The sequence below is a fragment of the Engystomops pustulosus genome, chromosome 5 (assembly GCF_040894005.1).
Source record: "Engystomops pustulosus chromosome 5, aEngPut4.maternal, whole genome shotgun sequence".
Lineage (NCBI taxonomy): Eukaryota > Metazoa > Chordata > Amphibia > Anura > Leptodactylidae > Engystomops > Engystomops pustulosus.
In genome coordinates this window covers 104983081-104999507 of record NC_092415.1, presented here as the reverse complement: position 1 = coordinate 104999507, position 16427 = coordinate 104983081, and the positions used below count along the sequence as shown (strand labels likewise).

The 16427-nt window shown below is 41.2% G+C and overlaps 1 protein-coding gene across 4 annotated transcripts in view; it reads right to left on the bottom strand.

The window, feature by feature from the left end:
• NSUN2 (NOP2/Sun RNA methyltransferase 2) overlaps window positions 1–16427 on the bottom strand; it is a 95647-nt gene that overhangs the window by 13409 nt on the left and 65811 nt on the right. For all 4 annotated transcript variants that reach the window (XM_072152793.1, XM_072152795.1, XM_072152794.1 and 1 more), the window contains exons 6-10: window positions 15771–15842; window positions 15032–15116; window positions 9939–10131; window positions 7390–7464; window positions 390–520 (exon numbers count right to left, since the gene is read on the bottom strand). In XM_072152793.1, coding sequence (XP_072008894.1) covers window positions 390–520; window positions 7390–7464; window positions 9939–10131; window positions 15032–15116; window positions 15771–15842 — 556 coding nt within the window. The remainder of the gene's footprint in view (window positions 1–389; window positions 521–7389; window positions 7465–9938; window positions 10132–15031; window positions 15117–15770; window positions 15843–16427) is intronic.

Genomic DNA, 16427 nt, shown 5'->3' with positions numbered 1-16427 from the left:
AAAATTATTAAAAGGGCATCTACCGCCAGGATGAAGACTGTATGGAATGGAGCCTGTGGGGCTCCAGGCTCCATAGTTGTTAATGGAGCCTGGAGCCCCTTAGGCTCATTTGCATGGTAGTAGATGCCCTTTAAGTGAAATATCTTTAGCCTCCGGTCCTTATCCTCCTACTGCATACAGAACTAAGAAGAGTTTCAAACACTGCTCACTGCAGGAGAAAAAAAGGATGTTTACCATTACCATTCATTTCTGAAAACTAAAATTAGCTTAAAAGGTTTAGTTACACTTTAACAGTCATCATTACAACTAATGGCTGAAGCCATTTACTCATCACACTATACTTTTATTTATTATCCCTTCCAATGTGTTTTGAGAGAGCTTGGCCTTGCCTTCACTTTTCTCCAGCAGTGAGGCTATTACAGCTTCATCTTCAATGGGATTCAGAGAGCATGTTGAATACACCATCCTTCCCCCTTCTGCCAGCTGCTCAACACCACGGGTAGCAATCCTAATCTGTAACCTAGAAAAAGCAAAATGAAGGTTAACAACAACTTAAAGCAGATTTCAAAAGATTTTCACAGACCAGCACCACAGGCTACAAGTCTCATCTGCCAACATCAACAGAATGAATTAACAAAATTAACACTTTTCATTAAGATGAGAAAACCAAAATATTTCCACTAGAATCTTCACATTTTACAATTTGTTCAAATAATTTTTTTACTCGTTTTCTGTTTTCCATAAAGACTCAATATCCCATGAGCATTAAACCAACAGCATAAAAAAAATAGGATCATAGTTAGCGGCTATAGTATAGTAACGGCCAGATGAGCGCATTGAATAGTTTTTACAATCCCTAACAAAACCCGAGCACTTGTCACGATCATCATCCATCACCACTACGAGATACCGCTCAGCACATGCGCATTGCCCCGCAAATTTGTGTTGCATCCTTCATGGCTGACATCTTGTAGGTTTCTTGCGCTACTTCGCATGCGCCCGATATTTTATGGCGCGAGCCTCTCCCTGCTGCGAACAGTTAAATACCCTCACACCACGCCATGTCCTTTAATGCTGTGGATGATATAGACAACACCACCAGCACTGGTAAGCATTTACAAGCATCCCTCATTAGTATCATTATTATTAACTATATATTCCTTCACCTAGATATATTATCTTGTATCAATTATATCATGTTGTTTTTAATTCTTTAATTTTTTAATTATTTAATTACTTCAACTTATTTTTTGGGTACATTGGCTGATATATAGCCGCGAACTGTCACCAATACTACCTTTTCTGAATCTCTTTAATTGCTATAGATGATTTATCTATTTCCTCATCCATCTAATATTCATAATATCTATACAATTTTTGGGTATTTGTTTAAAAATGAATTGTCTAAAAATGAACCGCTGTACCATATGCACTTTATTATTATTATTATTCCTTCCATTGTACCATTTTCCATTTATTGCACTTCTGCTGCCAACCAAGTACCAACTACATTTTATACTCCCTTTCTCCCTCTCTCCTTCTGTCACTGTTTGTTTTCTACAGTCTTTGTACACTTGATAAAGGGGTACTGTAACCTCGAAACGCGTTGTGTTTTAAGATCCTTAATAAACCGAATTGTATATTACACTCTGAGTGCGCCATCTGGTTGAATCACAAACATAACCCCACTATCCAAAAATTCCTGAGTGATACGGCTATACCACACAGGAGATCCTCCACCGGGAGGCAGCACCAGATCATTTACCATCTAGACCTCTAACATCTTATAGCGTTGTGCCTATCCTAGCACAACCCTACACAGTGAGCACAATTTTTCACCCAAACCTCTATCTTGCCATATTCTATCACTATTCTGTGCAGGAGACATCTGTATCCACAGTCTTGAACAGCTCTGCTACATACACAGAGAACTGTGCCACAGGACATGCTCTATGAGCAGGGAGCAATAGCCCCACCCCTCCTAGGAGTCTGTATTTGTTTATAATACTGACTCCAGGGCTTGCAAGCACAGGCAGGGGAAGCAGCTCTATAGCACTGAGATCTGAGGTGTATAGCAAAGAAACTGCTGGGTATAGGTTACAAAGATCATAGGCAAAGTTGATTTACATCCCAAGTGCTGTTTTTTCCCTCAAAATATTTTATTTGATTTTCCAAAATAATTAAAATTCAACTCAGTTTCCACAATCAATGCAGGCACATTGTCATAGTACAACAGCTCATATAGCTCTTTGTATTACCTATAACAATATAACTTGGAACTCAATGTAATAGGTCAGAGGCAGCAGAGTCCCATACGGAGAATTGTAGCCATCTTCTCCATCTTTCTCCGAGTACAACAAGTTGGAAGACAAGTGATATTAGACAGTGTTGCTTTCTTGACACTGTGTCCCATGTAGGCTGCCAACCTGTGATATTCTGGCCCTTTGAATTAGGGAAACCATTAATCCAAACAAAGAAGACAAGGCAGTTTCTGAGATTGCGGTTTACATTACCCACAGTCACCTATGCTATATCCCTAGTCTCCCAAAATTCCTTCTGATATTGTTGTTGCAATACCAGTGCCTGTACTAAAAAGGTTTAACTGTGTATCATTTCCGTGCCACCGAGATGAAAGATGCAAGATTAAATTTCTCCATTTCCAGAAAAAGCTCTTGCTTCCTTTCTCTTTATGATGCATTGTATCTAATTTTTCTAAGTTCTTCTACCAATTGTTTAGTGTCAGGTGGCATTGTCAGAAATCAGATTTGCAGAATACATCTCTTTGCCACTACTAAGACTATATGTTGGAGCTTAAGCCTTTAACCCCTTAAGGACCAGGCCCTTTTTTGTTCTTGCGTTTTTATTTTTTACTCCCCACCTTCAAAAAACTATAACTTTATTTTTCCGTGTACAGAGCTATGTGATGGCTTATTTTCTGCGTAACAAATTGCACTTCGTAGTGATGGTATTAAATATTCCATGCCGTGTACTGGGAAGCAGGAAAAAAATTCTAAATGCAGTGAAAATGATGAAAAAAAACATTTGCGCCATTTCTTGTGGGCTTGGTTTTTACAGCTTTCACTGTGCGCCCCAAATGACAGGTCTATTTCATTCATTGGGTCAATACGATCACGAGGATACCAAATTTGGATAGGTTTTATAATGTTTTCATACATTTACAAAAATTAAAACCTCCTGTACAGAAAAAAAAATTCTTCATTTTGCCGTGTTCTTGCGCTAATAACTTTTTCATACTTTAGTGTACAGAGCTGTGGGTGGTGTCATTTTTTGCGACTTCTGATGACGTTTTCAATGCTTCTATTTTTAGAACTGTGCGACCTTTTGATCACTTTTTATAGAATTTTTTCTATTTTTCAAAATGGCAAAAAAATGCCATTTGCGACTTCGGGCGCTATTTTCCGCTACGGGGTTAAACGCAGTGAATAACGGTTATTATATTTTGATAGATCGGGCATTTTCGGACGCGGCGATACCTAATGTGTTTATGATTTTTACGGTTTATTTATATTATTTATATTAGTTCTAGGGAAAGGGGGGTGATTTGAATTTTTATGTTTTTTTAATATAATTTTTTTTTTTTACTTTTTTTTATTTATTTTTTTTACTATTTTTCAGACTCCCTAGGGTACTTTAACCCTAGGTTGTCTGATTGATCCTACCATATACTGCCATACTACAGTATGGCAGTATATGGGGATTTTGCATACCATCTATTACAATGTGCAGATCGCACATTGTAATAGATAGCCTCGATCATGACAGCCTCGGATCTTTGTGTGATCCCAGGCTGTCATGGCAACGGATCGCCGCTCCCCGGTGACGTCACGGGGAGTGACGATCGGAGCCAAGATGGCGGCGCCCACGCGCCGCCGGCTCTTTAATGCCGCCGGCAGCTTTGCCGGCGGCGATCAAAGGGTTAACACCCGCGATCGGTGCAAGCACCGATCGCGGGTGTTAGCGACGGGCGTTTGCGACGGGCGTTTGCTTCATTATGAAGCAAATGCCCGGTGAGTATGAAGAGGGCTCAGCCCGTGAGCCCTCTTCATATTCCCCCATGCACAGTAAGACGTAAGGGTACGTCTTATTGCGCTATGGGGTTAAAGAACTAAAATGAGTTGGGTGGATCGGATAATTAATCTCTCCCAAGTGCTATGGATTTGTGGGGAAAAGAAAGCCTTTACAGTTACTCTTTAACCCCTTCCCGGCGCCGGGTCCTGGTGCAAGGAGAGGGCTCGCGGGCCGAGCCCTCTCCATAGCTGGTAAGTCTTTGCTGCATATTGCTAGCACCGATCGCGGGTGCTTTCACGGCCATCGCCGCCGGCAATGCTGCCGGAGGCTCCATCTTGCCGCGGATCGCTGCTCTCCAATGACGTCACGGGGAGCGGTGATCCGTTGCCATGACAGCTTCGGGTCTCGCGAAGGCCCGAAGCAGTCTCGTTTTAACCCATTCATTACAATGTGCTATCCCATATTGCAGTATGGCAGTATATGGTAGGATCGATCAGACAACCTAGGGTTAAAGTACCCTAGGGAGTCTGAAAAATAGTAAAAGTAAAAAAAAAAGTTTAAAAAAAAAATTATAATAAAAAAACCTAAAAATTCACCCCCCTTTCCCCAGAACTGATATTAATATTAATAAACAGTAAAAATCATAAACACACTAGGTATCACAGCGTCCGAAAATGTCCGATCAAAATATAATAACGGTTTTTCACTGCGTTTAACCCCATATCGGAAAATAGCATCCAAAGTAAAAAATTAAATTTTTTTTGCCATTTTGGAAAATATAAAAAAATAAAAAAGTGATCAAATGGTCACACAGTCCTAAAAATGATAGCAATGAAAACGCCATCAAAAGTTGCAAAAAATGACACCACCCACAGCTCCGTACACAAAAGTATGAAAAAGTTATTGCCGCCAGAAGATGGCAAAATAAAAAAAAAATTTTGTACAGGAGGTTTTAATTTTTTTAAATGTATGAAAACATTATAAAACCTATACAAATTTGGTATCCACGTAATCGTAGCAACCCAAAGAATAAAGTAGACATGTCATTTGGGGCGCACAGTGAAAGCTGTAAAATCCAAGCCCACAAGAAAACGTTGCAAATGTGTTTTTTCACCATTTTCACTGCATTTGGAATTTTTTTCCCGCTTCCCAGTACGCGCCATGGAATATTAAATACCGTCACTACGAAGTGCAATTTGTTACGCAGAAAATAAGCCATAACAGAGCTCTTTATGTGGAAAAATAAAAAAAAAGTTATAGATTTTTGAAGGTGGGGAGTGAAAAATGGAAGTGAAAAAACTAAAAAAGGCCAAGTCGTTAAGGGGTTAACCCCTTCACGCTCAAGTATATACATCTGTGAGCTGTGAAGGGTGTACGAAGAGGACTCACACCCTGACCCCTCTTCATACAGACATGGGGTTTGCTGAATACACTCATTGCTAACACCTGTGAGATCGCCACTCCCACTAATATCATCGGGAAGGTGCCTTTTTTGCTCTGCTCCTAGCCTTGAATGCGGAGAAGGCATTCAATAGCAAATCCCCAGTGAATTATTTCTCTACCCTTTGGGGGTCCCATTTTGGATGCCATACAGCAAGGGTTCTCTGTCAGAACCGCTGGTTGTATCTAATAGTACAAGTCCGGACGCTCCTGGCTAAAAGGCCTTCCCCCACACTGCTCCTCCCATATCCATTAGAAAATCTAATGGGCATATCCAAGGCATATCCAGTAGGTTAATAAAATCAACTAAGCTAATCTATGAAGGAGGCTAGCAGCACATTGACACATTATACAAAATGGACTGGGCCTCTAAGGACTCGCATTCAGGTAATCTAATGGCAGTCCATCAAATAATTGACGAGATGGTATCTTACTCCCAGTAAATTGGAACAGCATTTTTGAGTTGTGTTCTAAGTTACCTTATCTTCTAAAAGTGTGATACAAGACCCACCTTTCACCCTGGTAGAAGTGGAAAGAGTAGGGTAGAAGTTGCAAACTGCTTAACCATTTATGGTCTGTCAAACTCCTATTAGCTAGAAACTGGAAGCATCTAAACCCCCTAGAATGCAGGATCTAATCGATATGCTGGTAGAACATTGCACCTTTGAGAAATTACTGGCCTACAAGGTGGGGACTTCCCGATCATTCAGGCTTATGTGGGACCCGTGGATTTCACTGTTCCATTTGCGGTCCCCAGAAAGTCCCCAGAAGTTTTACTTACAACTGAAGACTATGTAAAGTTAAGATGCTGAAGTATGTATAATGACTGTAATATGTCTGGTAACAGTGATATTTGTTAAAGAATAAAAAGTAGACTTGGAGCGTACAGTAAAAGTCGTAAAAACTGGGCCCACAAGAAAGTGAAGCAAATGGATTTTTTCTCCAATTTTACCACATTTGGAATTTTTCTCCAGCTTCCCAGTACACTGCATGGAATAATGCATAACGGCATTGAGAAGTAAAATATGTTACGCAGAAAATAAGCACTCGCACAACACTGTACATCAAAAATCTATAGCTTTTTCATTTTAAGGTGGGGAGCAAAAACAGGCAGTGTCCTTTAGGGGTTGAAGAGCCACATCAGTAACCCGCACGTACAACCACAGTAAACACAAAAAGCCACCACAGAAACTATAAATACCACAGTACAGCAATAAAATACTGCATTCAGAGAAGAAACAAAAGAGCAGATAATAATGGTACTGGAGCAGACAATAATTGACAAACCCCAGAGCAGACAATAAGAATACCAGATCAGACAACCACATGGCAGACTACCAATACTGGGGACCCCTAGAAAAAAAAAAAAAATCTCTTTCTTGGCTCCTATTCTCCACACTGCAGATTTTTCTCTCCTTCATGTGCAGCTCTGGTTGTATGTGTCAGTAGCTGAACCTAGAGTAGAATTGTGCTGCTGGAGCTGACCTGCTAACGGGTCCTGGCATCGGAAATCAGGACAGGAGTGAGGAGGCAGGAGAGGACCCGGGAGAAGTGAGGACATCTCAGCTGCACTCACCACTACCCAGCTTCCTGCATCAATGCCTGCTTCCATCAGTTATGTAAGCTCTCATTGGAATCTAACTGACAGGTCGCATGTGGGTTGTGCACCATTCTTATACACTTTAAAAGATTGACCAGGAAAATAGGACTAGGGAGTCAGAGTCGGTAAACATTTTAATTGGGTTTATTTACATGGTGGCAAGTCATAGGTTTCAGAGCCGAGTCGCGGAGCTGGCACAGGAATGTGGATTCCCATTGAAAACAAATATAACCAATAATGCACCAAAATATTTGGGCAAGTTCATGTGGCAGAATATTCACCAAGACAGTAACTGCTGACCTTTTAAAGACGACACTTACCCATGTAGTTGCAGGCTGTTTAATGTTGTCCATTTTTTCCACACATCAATGTTCTTCCTCATAGTCCCATCACCACTGTAACAAACAATTAAAGGTCAGAAGGGGATGACTACTGGCAGAAAGCTACCCAGTGGTTTCACTAACAAAGATTTTATTTTACTTAAGGGCTAAATTCTGGGACTCCATAGAGCATGTGCACCCCGTGTTCAGACAACGGTGTGCAGGGTTTGTAACACAAACATTAACATTTTCTGGAATACCCCTTTAAGGTCCCCTTTCATCTTCAGGTGTCCCAGAGACACAAGGCAGATGAATTCACACAGCTAGCACACAGTGCAACACTGCCGATCGCCAGCAGAACAATTAAACTTTTAGCCCCTTCTCCATCGGGGGCAGTGAACAAGGGAACTCACACTGGTTCCTCTCAGAGACGACTTTTGTTACATGTGTTTAACCTTTATGACTATATATAATACAAGTAATATTATACTTGATATAATATGATGATATATTGCTAACCTCTAGTTAACGCCTCACAATTGCCATTATGGTACTTTACATTCTTTGGGTGAATGACTAAAGGAAACACTTATGTGGTTGAGAAAAACTGACTACCACTTTCTCCAACTATGTCTGCTATGGCAAGAGAGGCACTTTAAAGGGAACCTACCACCACAAATCTACCTATAAAGGTAGAACAGGTGATAGGTGCATGTATTGGACATGAGGATAGCCCTTTTTAAAGCTAATCCTCACATCCCCACTATCTTTTTAAAATCTTTATTGCCCTAATATGTAAATTTTCTATGGAGGCTACTGGAGCGTGGAGTTGCCGAAGCTGAGGCTGCACGGCATGGCTACTCCACACCCAGTAGCCTCTTTGTTCCTCCTACCCTGACATCTTCGTCACCCCGCTCCTCGTAGCTGCGCGCCCTCGTCCGAGAAGTCGGCATTCTGCGCATGCGCATAACCACCGCTACTGCCCTGAAGCCAGAGCTACTGCGCATGCGCAGAACTGCGGCTTCTCGGACGACGGCACGCAGCTACTAGGAGCTGCGCGCCGAAGATGTCAGGGTAGGAGGAACAAAGAGGCTACTTTAGAAAATTTACATATTAGGACAATAAAGATTTTTTTAAAAAGAAAGATAGCGGGGACATGAGGATTAGCTCTAAAAAGGGCTATCCTCACGTCCAATACATGCACCTACCACCTGTTTTACCTTTATAGGTAGAATTGTGTGGTAGGTTCCCTTTAAGGGCTTGTTAAAGTATTATATGCCACTCCATTTGCACAGGAGATAACATATTGATTGTCGTGAATTCAACGGATTACACCATTCTACATAATTTCCCCTAAGGGTGAGCATACTCCTTTAAAAGACACCTGTCATCAAGTCTCTAACTATTTCTGTCACTACTACCTGTTGGAGCAGCTCACAAGGATTCCATCCCAGCCATATTCTAGTCAATTCAGAGAAATCATCTTTTCTTTATTATGTAAATTAGGGTGGGCACATGGAGAGAGAAAGTGTTGTCACCAGTTACCCCCTCCTCTCCCCCTGCTCATGTCTGTCGTAAAGCATTGCTAGTGTCTGTGCTTTATCTGCTGACATGGTGTGTTCTCCTATACACATTTATGAGGTACAGACATTAGATACACAAGTACCTGACATCCTCTCTCATACACTTGGTTTCTTGCTGGAGCAGTTGAAACTCTCATATACACACACACACAGACTGCAGGGGCTGCCAAAACCAGGAAGTACATAGAGGAGCCAGCACCAGGAGTGTCACATTATACAGGCTGTCAGTTATGTGTATAGGAATATCTCACACACACACACACACACACACACAATGCAGGGATGTGGCCGGCAGCACCAGGAAACCTATAGAGGCAGCTAGTACCAGCACCATTATAAAGGCTGTTAGTCACGTGTATATGAGTATCTCATACACACACACACAGGATGCGTGGCTGCCAGCACCAGGAATGTTGAATTATTATACAGGTGGTCAGTCAAGTACTGGGGGATGTGGCTGTGCCTTACACTCACAAATAAGCTGGATAGCTGAATATGATAATGACTCATTAGACCTCTCTCAGTTCATTTGCATACAGCTTTAATACCTGATTAAGTTTACAGCCACGTAGAGGGGCAATCCTAATGGCAGTTTATGAAAAAAAAAAAAAAATATATATATATATATATATATATATATATATATATATATATATAATATTATATCCGATATAATGGTAAAGAGAAGAAAAAGAGCTGCAGGTTACAATCTGGATCTGCCACTACATTCATTAGAGTTCAAGCCCCATGATCAACATGGGCTATTTAAGAGAATAAAATAGTCAGCTGTGCTCTCCAAGAAGATAAAGATGGCCGCAGCGAATAGCACTGCACCACCGATTATGGAGATAGTTTTTACTTTGCTCCATTAGCACCTGCAAGGTGTGTATTGTTACTGGAGCTGCATCAGGTTTATTACATTTTAATAACATAACCTTATAAAGAAGAGAAAAACTTGAGAAATACCTGCATGGAACATCGCACAGTATTCGGTCAAAGAACAAAACTTCTTTAACTCCATCGTTTTCAACTAGGAGGCGTGGTATGCTGGAGGCGTCATGGTTCACAACCATTACACATGGACTATTAAGTCGCTTAGCTTGATGAACTAAGAGGTAACATCGCTTGTTGTCGACATCATTAGCAATAACAAACCCCTCTGAAAGAGCAAACAGACAACTTCACTTTAGTGTCGACATTTTTAAAAAATGCAGATTATAAAACATTTGTGGAAGAGAGTGACCTAGATTTTCAATGAGATATTAACCATCTCAGCACAACATTCACAGATAAATGTGCAGCAACTCAAAATGCACAATCAAAGTGTATTGCAATGTTATGTGAAAAATTAAATTAGTTTTTTTTTAAAGTTGCACTAAAATTGCATTCACATTTTAATATATTTTTCTATGGGAAATGTCAATAATCAAGGCTGGGTGATGATTGACAAGGAAGAAAGCTTTGAACACAAGACGAAAAGGGGGTACCTATCAAGGCTTTTGCGCCACGCCAGTGGCGTAGAAGACCTGAAACAATCGCAGTAGTCAGTGTTCCCCCACAGCTGCCACAGTGCACCCCATAGATGCCATAGTGCCCTTATAGTAGTCACAGTGCCCCCACAGCTGTCAATGTGTCCCCCAAAGTACTACATAGCAGTGAAGACATTCATAAATCTGCCTTACCCAAGCATGTATGAGAAGTTAGTAATATTAACCCCGCTTTCAGAAATACTGCGGCATGCGATACTTTACATAGAAATGAGAGGCTTGGGCAAAAAGTTACAAGGCACAAGAGCAGGGCACTATGCAGCGACCGTGTATTGTGTGTTAATTACAAGGACAAGAGAGAGGTCTTTGTATAAACCACAATACATGGGCATACCACCACCCATGTACCAGTACGAGGTAGCAGTACAGAAACCCCCAAAACTGACTGCATACTGGATTATAACAAGTACATGGGAGGGGTGGACTTGTTGGACCAGGTGCTTCAACAATACAACGCCATGCGGAAGTCGAGGGTTTTGTACAAGAATCTGACCGTGCACATCATGCAGATAGTACTAAATAATGCTTATGTGCTACATCGATGTGCAGGCCAGAGGGGAACTTTCCAGGAATTACAAGAAGTGCTTATTAATTATTTTCTTCTTGGTTACTAAGAAGGTAGGGGGGGGTGCCAGTTCTGGAAGTGTTAAGGTAAACCTAGCTGATAGGAAAATAAGTAGAAATGACAGGATTTGATCTAAGAGCATTGTAACAGAGAATACATTTTAAGATGGCGCCAGCATCATGGACCATAACCAAAACAACCAAAACTAAATCATTTCAGAAATGCATTATCCTGAGGTGAATGTGCGACAGCAGAGAAGCTCTCCAATCAAGAGACTACATAAGCTGGGAACCATGATTTGTTTTGATTTAAATGCTCCTCCTTTTCTGCTTCTCTCTTTTTTTTCTATATAGATTTGTGAACCAAATAAACCTGCGCAGTGCTTATTTTTACCCAGGGTGATAGCATGAGCTTGTCATGTATCAGCGGTGATCTGATTCAATTACTTGCGACAGTGCACACATGCAATAGTTTAATAATTAGAAACACACCCAATGCAAACTAAGGGTGCAGTCACACGTTGCCACTAAAACTGCATCGCAATTCGTTTTGTGGTGGTTTTAGGTGGCATTACTTATTTTAACAAGTGAAAGACATCAAATCAACAGGTGAATGAAATTTGTGGAACAGCTTTCTCCTTTAATATCAAATTCACCCATTCATTTCATGTCTTTCACCTGTGAAATTGACAAAACTGCACCTCAAAACTGATTGTGATGCAGTTTTAACTGCAACGTGTGACTGCACCCTAAAAGAGGATATCTTAAATCCTACCCTAACAGAAGCAAGGCCACATCATGTATTGCACCATTACAGCACTGGAGAAGTTTCCCAAACTGCAAGAAAGGGAAAGACAAAAAAAAGGTGCAGGGCGTGCTCCAAAAAGGCATTCGGAAGGACACCATTTACCATTGTGAAACATGCCCAGAAAAAACAGGACTATGTATGTAAGAGGATTCCATATTTATCATACATCCCTGGATCTTTAGATGTAGATTTTACCCTGATGTACTATGCACAGCTTATAAATCATGCCGCATCTTCCCTGCTGAGCTCTGCCGTGTGCCCAGCGTGTAGATTACCCCATATGGGGTATTGCCGTAACACGCATCATATTTTTGGGGTGTTTGAGCTGGGCACGAGATGATATAATGGATATTTTTTACTATGCACTATCCATTATGCATTTTATTTGGGGTCCACCTGTGGGGTTAAAATGCAAACTATACCCCTGGATTAATTCAGGGCTGTAGTTTCCAAAAGAGGGTCAGTTCTTAGGGGTTTCTATTGTACTGGTGCCTATAGGCATCTACAAATGCTTCATGATGCAGTGTCTCCATCCTGCAGATTATTGCCACACCTGGGATATTGCCATACCCTAGAAAAAGCTGCAGAAAGATTTTTGGGGTGTTTTGTCCTCATTTGTCACTTAAATGGTACATTTATGAAAACAATGCAATTTGTACTCTGCACCATTCACTTTTTTGTTACATTTGAGTCAGCATTTGGGGGTTAAAATGCTCATACAACCCTAAATACACTCTTTAAGGGGTGTGTGAAGTATTGTAATATGTTTAATGAAAATGTTTTTATTTTTCATATACTCGCTAGATGCTGAAAACTAAGATGAGGCCAGACTGTGGATGAAGATTGATAGCACTCTGCTGTGCAATGAAAGAATGTGACCTTGACTGATTTAAGATACTAATTATTCCAGGGAAAGAGATGTCTTTTGTTTCTGCAATTATCATATTATAATTTACTAACCAATGAACTACGGACATTACTTATTATCTTTAACTAGCCGAGCTCAAGTCCAGCCCACTGAAGCCATCTGTAAAATCCTTTGTGATGTGAATAAAGCACACACATCTGCCTAGCAGTTTGCTGATATTTAGATATTATACCATACGTTGTCTTGGTCTAATTTCTTATGAGCTGAACTCTGACTTTTATCAGTTATTAGAGAACCTGAGGTTGTGTGACAAGGACAAAACTTGTCAGGGGCCCTTTCCAAAATTGGGTCAATTATTGGGGGTTTCTATTGTACTGGTACTTCACCTCAACACCAATCTAGTGAAAACGGAGTTCCAAAACCTAAATTACGCCCCTTTTGTCCTGAGCCCTGCCATGTGCCTATCCTGTAGTTTATTGCCACATATGGGGTATTAAGCTGAGATAACCTGCAGAATGACTTTTGACATGTTTGTCCCCAGTGGCATGAGTTGGGCAAAATACATTTGTCACTACAATGGCATAATTGATAAAATTGTAAACTTTGTATTACATTTTGGCCAGCATGTTGGTGGTTACAATGGTTACCACCAATGGTTATCAAACGGCCCAGGAGGCCCCAACCGTTGGACTCAACTTGTGTAATGGAATCTAGTGAGTTGCATATAAAGTTTACAAACATATTTTCATGGAAAGGAACCATTTAGGGATACAGGCAGTGCTTTTAAATCATAGTTTTTAATGAAGTCTTTATTTTAAGTTGGTTAATTTTCAAGACAGGTTCTCTTTAAGTAATTCCCAATCCAAAAATCGACTCCCAGAATGCAGACCCCCGAGATGGCAGGAACATTTATCTTGTCCAACCTTAGGGAACGCAATACTTTTTGAAGGACCATCCTGCTTCTGGTACCCCCTTGATGGTTGAGATAGGCCTTAGCTGTGGCTTTGTCAGTTTGCACCCACACAGCGTTGGTTTTGCGAGAAGGAATTGCCAGTGATCGACCGCTAGAAAGATTGCCCTCAGTTCCAATATGTTGATTGGTAGCAAGGTCTCTGCAGGGGACCAGATACCTTGTAGTCCTAATCTGGAAAAGCACTCCCCATTTGGAAAGGCATCCATTGTTACCACCTCCAAATTAGGGGGAGGAAGGATTTCCCAAAGAGAAATACCGGAGAAAAAACATCCCAAAGCTCTGAGAACAAAGTGATTGATACTTTGATACACTCGCCTGCAGGGAGAGGATCCTTTCCTCCAGGAGGTTGACTATCTGTGATCAGTAGTGGAGAACCTAAAACACTGGAGAGTGTCCAGCGTTATCTGCAGGTTGGACAGGAAGTCCTAGTAAGAGGCGGCCATCTTAAACAGTTTGTCCAGATGGGATCCAGAAGGCATCTAGGGAAACCATCCTTCTTGGGGTCAATAAAAAGGTTGGAATAAAAACCTAGGAAATGTTCTGAAGCTGGTACAGGAACACTACCCCCTTGAACGAGAGAGGTTTAACTGGTCAGAAAAATTGCGCGATAGACAAAAACAGTCAGGGGAAAATGCAGCAGTTTTTTGTTACAGCAGGCACAGATAAATTACTTTGCAACTCTGAAAGTGGCCAAGTTTATTGGAGTCTTCCCAAGAGGAGGACATGACGGCCAAGGAAGAAAAGGGACTCAGAGAAAAAGCAGAGTAAGAAAATAAGAGCAGTCCAAAGACTGGCCTATCAGACCCCGGAGGTGCAGTGTCTGCCAAGGAAGTCCACTTATTCCTGCTGCTGGCTAGAGAAGCTGGGGAAAGGCAGACTAGTAAAGCTGCAGAAACTCAGACTAATGCTAACCGGAATCCACATGCTGCACGAGGAACAGGGGCAGAAAGCATTCTCCTAGAAATCCTAAGGGCCTCCCACAGCAAGGCACAGTAGCCTTTGACAAAGGGGAAGGAAGCCTTCCTCCAGCAGCCAATGAGAACTGTGAGTGACAGGAGAAAGGCCAGAAGCCCTGAAAAAGGTTCGATGTGGCTTATTTACAGCAAGAGTTAAACTAGCTAGAAGTAAAGTTGAAAGGGCTGCCTTCTAGTAGCTATGCGCTAACCCCCCCCCCCCCCATGTTAGAAAGAGAAATAACTTCCAACTGCTCCGTGGATACCACCTATTAAAGGATTCAAACAGTTTGGTAGTGATGGTTGTGAAAGGTGCTCTGCAAAGGATAGGTAAATCAAGACATACCAGGGAATGGAATGTCCATGTCAGCATGCAACATCTCAATAAGCTGCTTTGTTTTAGATCCTGGGGCTGCACACATATCCAGGATCTAGGCATGAAAGAAAATTAGTTTAACACACAATTATAAACTGATCCTATTGTATAATAAGCAGATTGCTAAACTAGACTGGAAAGAAACAAAAGAGGGCAACCAATGTAATTAGGGGAATGGGTGATTAAAAACACAAAAAGGATCATCAAATTTCAGGTTTGTCTGAAAAAAGATGCTTATGGGAGCATCAAATTATAATGTATGTTTATCTTAATAGATATAGGAGAGACATCCTCTACTTCAAGAGAATATATGGTTTCACCATTGCCATATACAGGGATTCTTTACTTTAAGAGTAGTGAGACTATGGAACTCTCTACCATAGGATGTTGGGAAGCCAGAGACATTGGAGATTTCCAAATGGGCCTGCATGATATTCTTCAAAAGAAAAATATTATATTATGGGAATTAGATTCTCCTGATGGACACTGATCCCCGACTATGGCCTTAATTGCCCTCCTCTAGAGCAACGCTGAAAGATTATACGTTGAGTTTGAAGGACCTGGTGCATCTTTATGTTGAATCTTAGTAGATAAGGATACATAAGTACATTGGGTAGAGTTATGACAATTTATTTTTCAGTACAAGTGGAATGAAATATACAAGTTGTGTTTAATTATTTTCTACTACTTTAACTGTACTGCATCTCACCTTGTGATGTGGCTGGACGTTCAGAAGGACAGGAGGAATCATACTGACAGCCTCCTGACGGCTTATGTTGCCCTGAAAAGACAAAAAGTTGCACAGAGAATTCTTAAAGAAATATTTTAAAGCGAGTCTACTATTTGCCAAAATTACTTAACAAGTAAAAGTCATAAGTAGGGCATTGCTTGAAAAACACCATTTTTCTATTGATATGTCATTTAAGAGCAAATTCTGTTTTTTCCATGCAAATTCATCACCTTGTGCACCTGGGAAAGGTCCATGCCTGTGGGTGCAAAGGTTTTCGTTTTCTAGGTGGTATAACAAGACCACATCTTCTCATTTTCACAATTATTGACATTGCAGAAAGAAGGTGTTGAAAATGGGTATAGCAGCAGCCCTGCCCTCACATCAGCGAACAAAGAAGTTAAAAGATCCAAGTAGAAGAAACACACACACACACACATCGCTAGAATACAAGGAACCAGAACGCTGCCCTACATAATTGGCCACGGTGGAAGCTGCGCGGGCCAAGATCAGGCCGCGGTGGGAGCTGCGCGGCCCAAGACCAGGCCGCGGTGGAATCAGCAGCCTGCACAGAATTGCTGGGCTCCTGTCACATGACCTGCCATCAGGGCCAAGAGTTGCAGCAATGAGGGAGGGAGA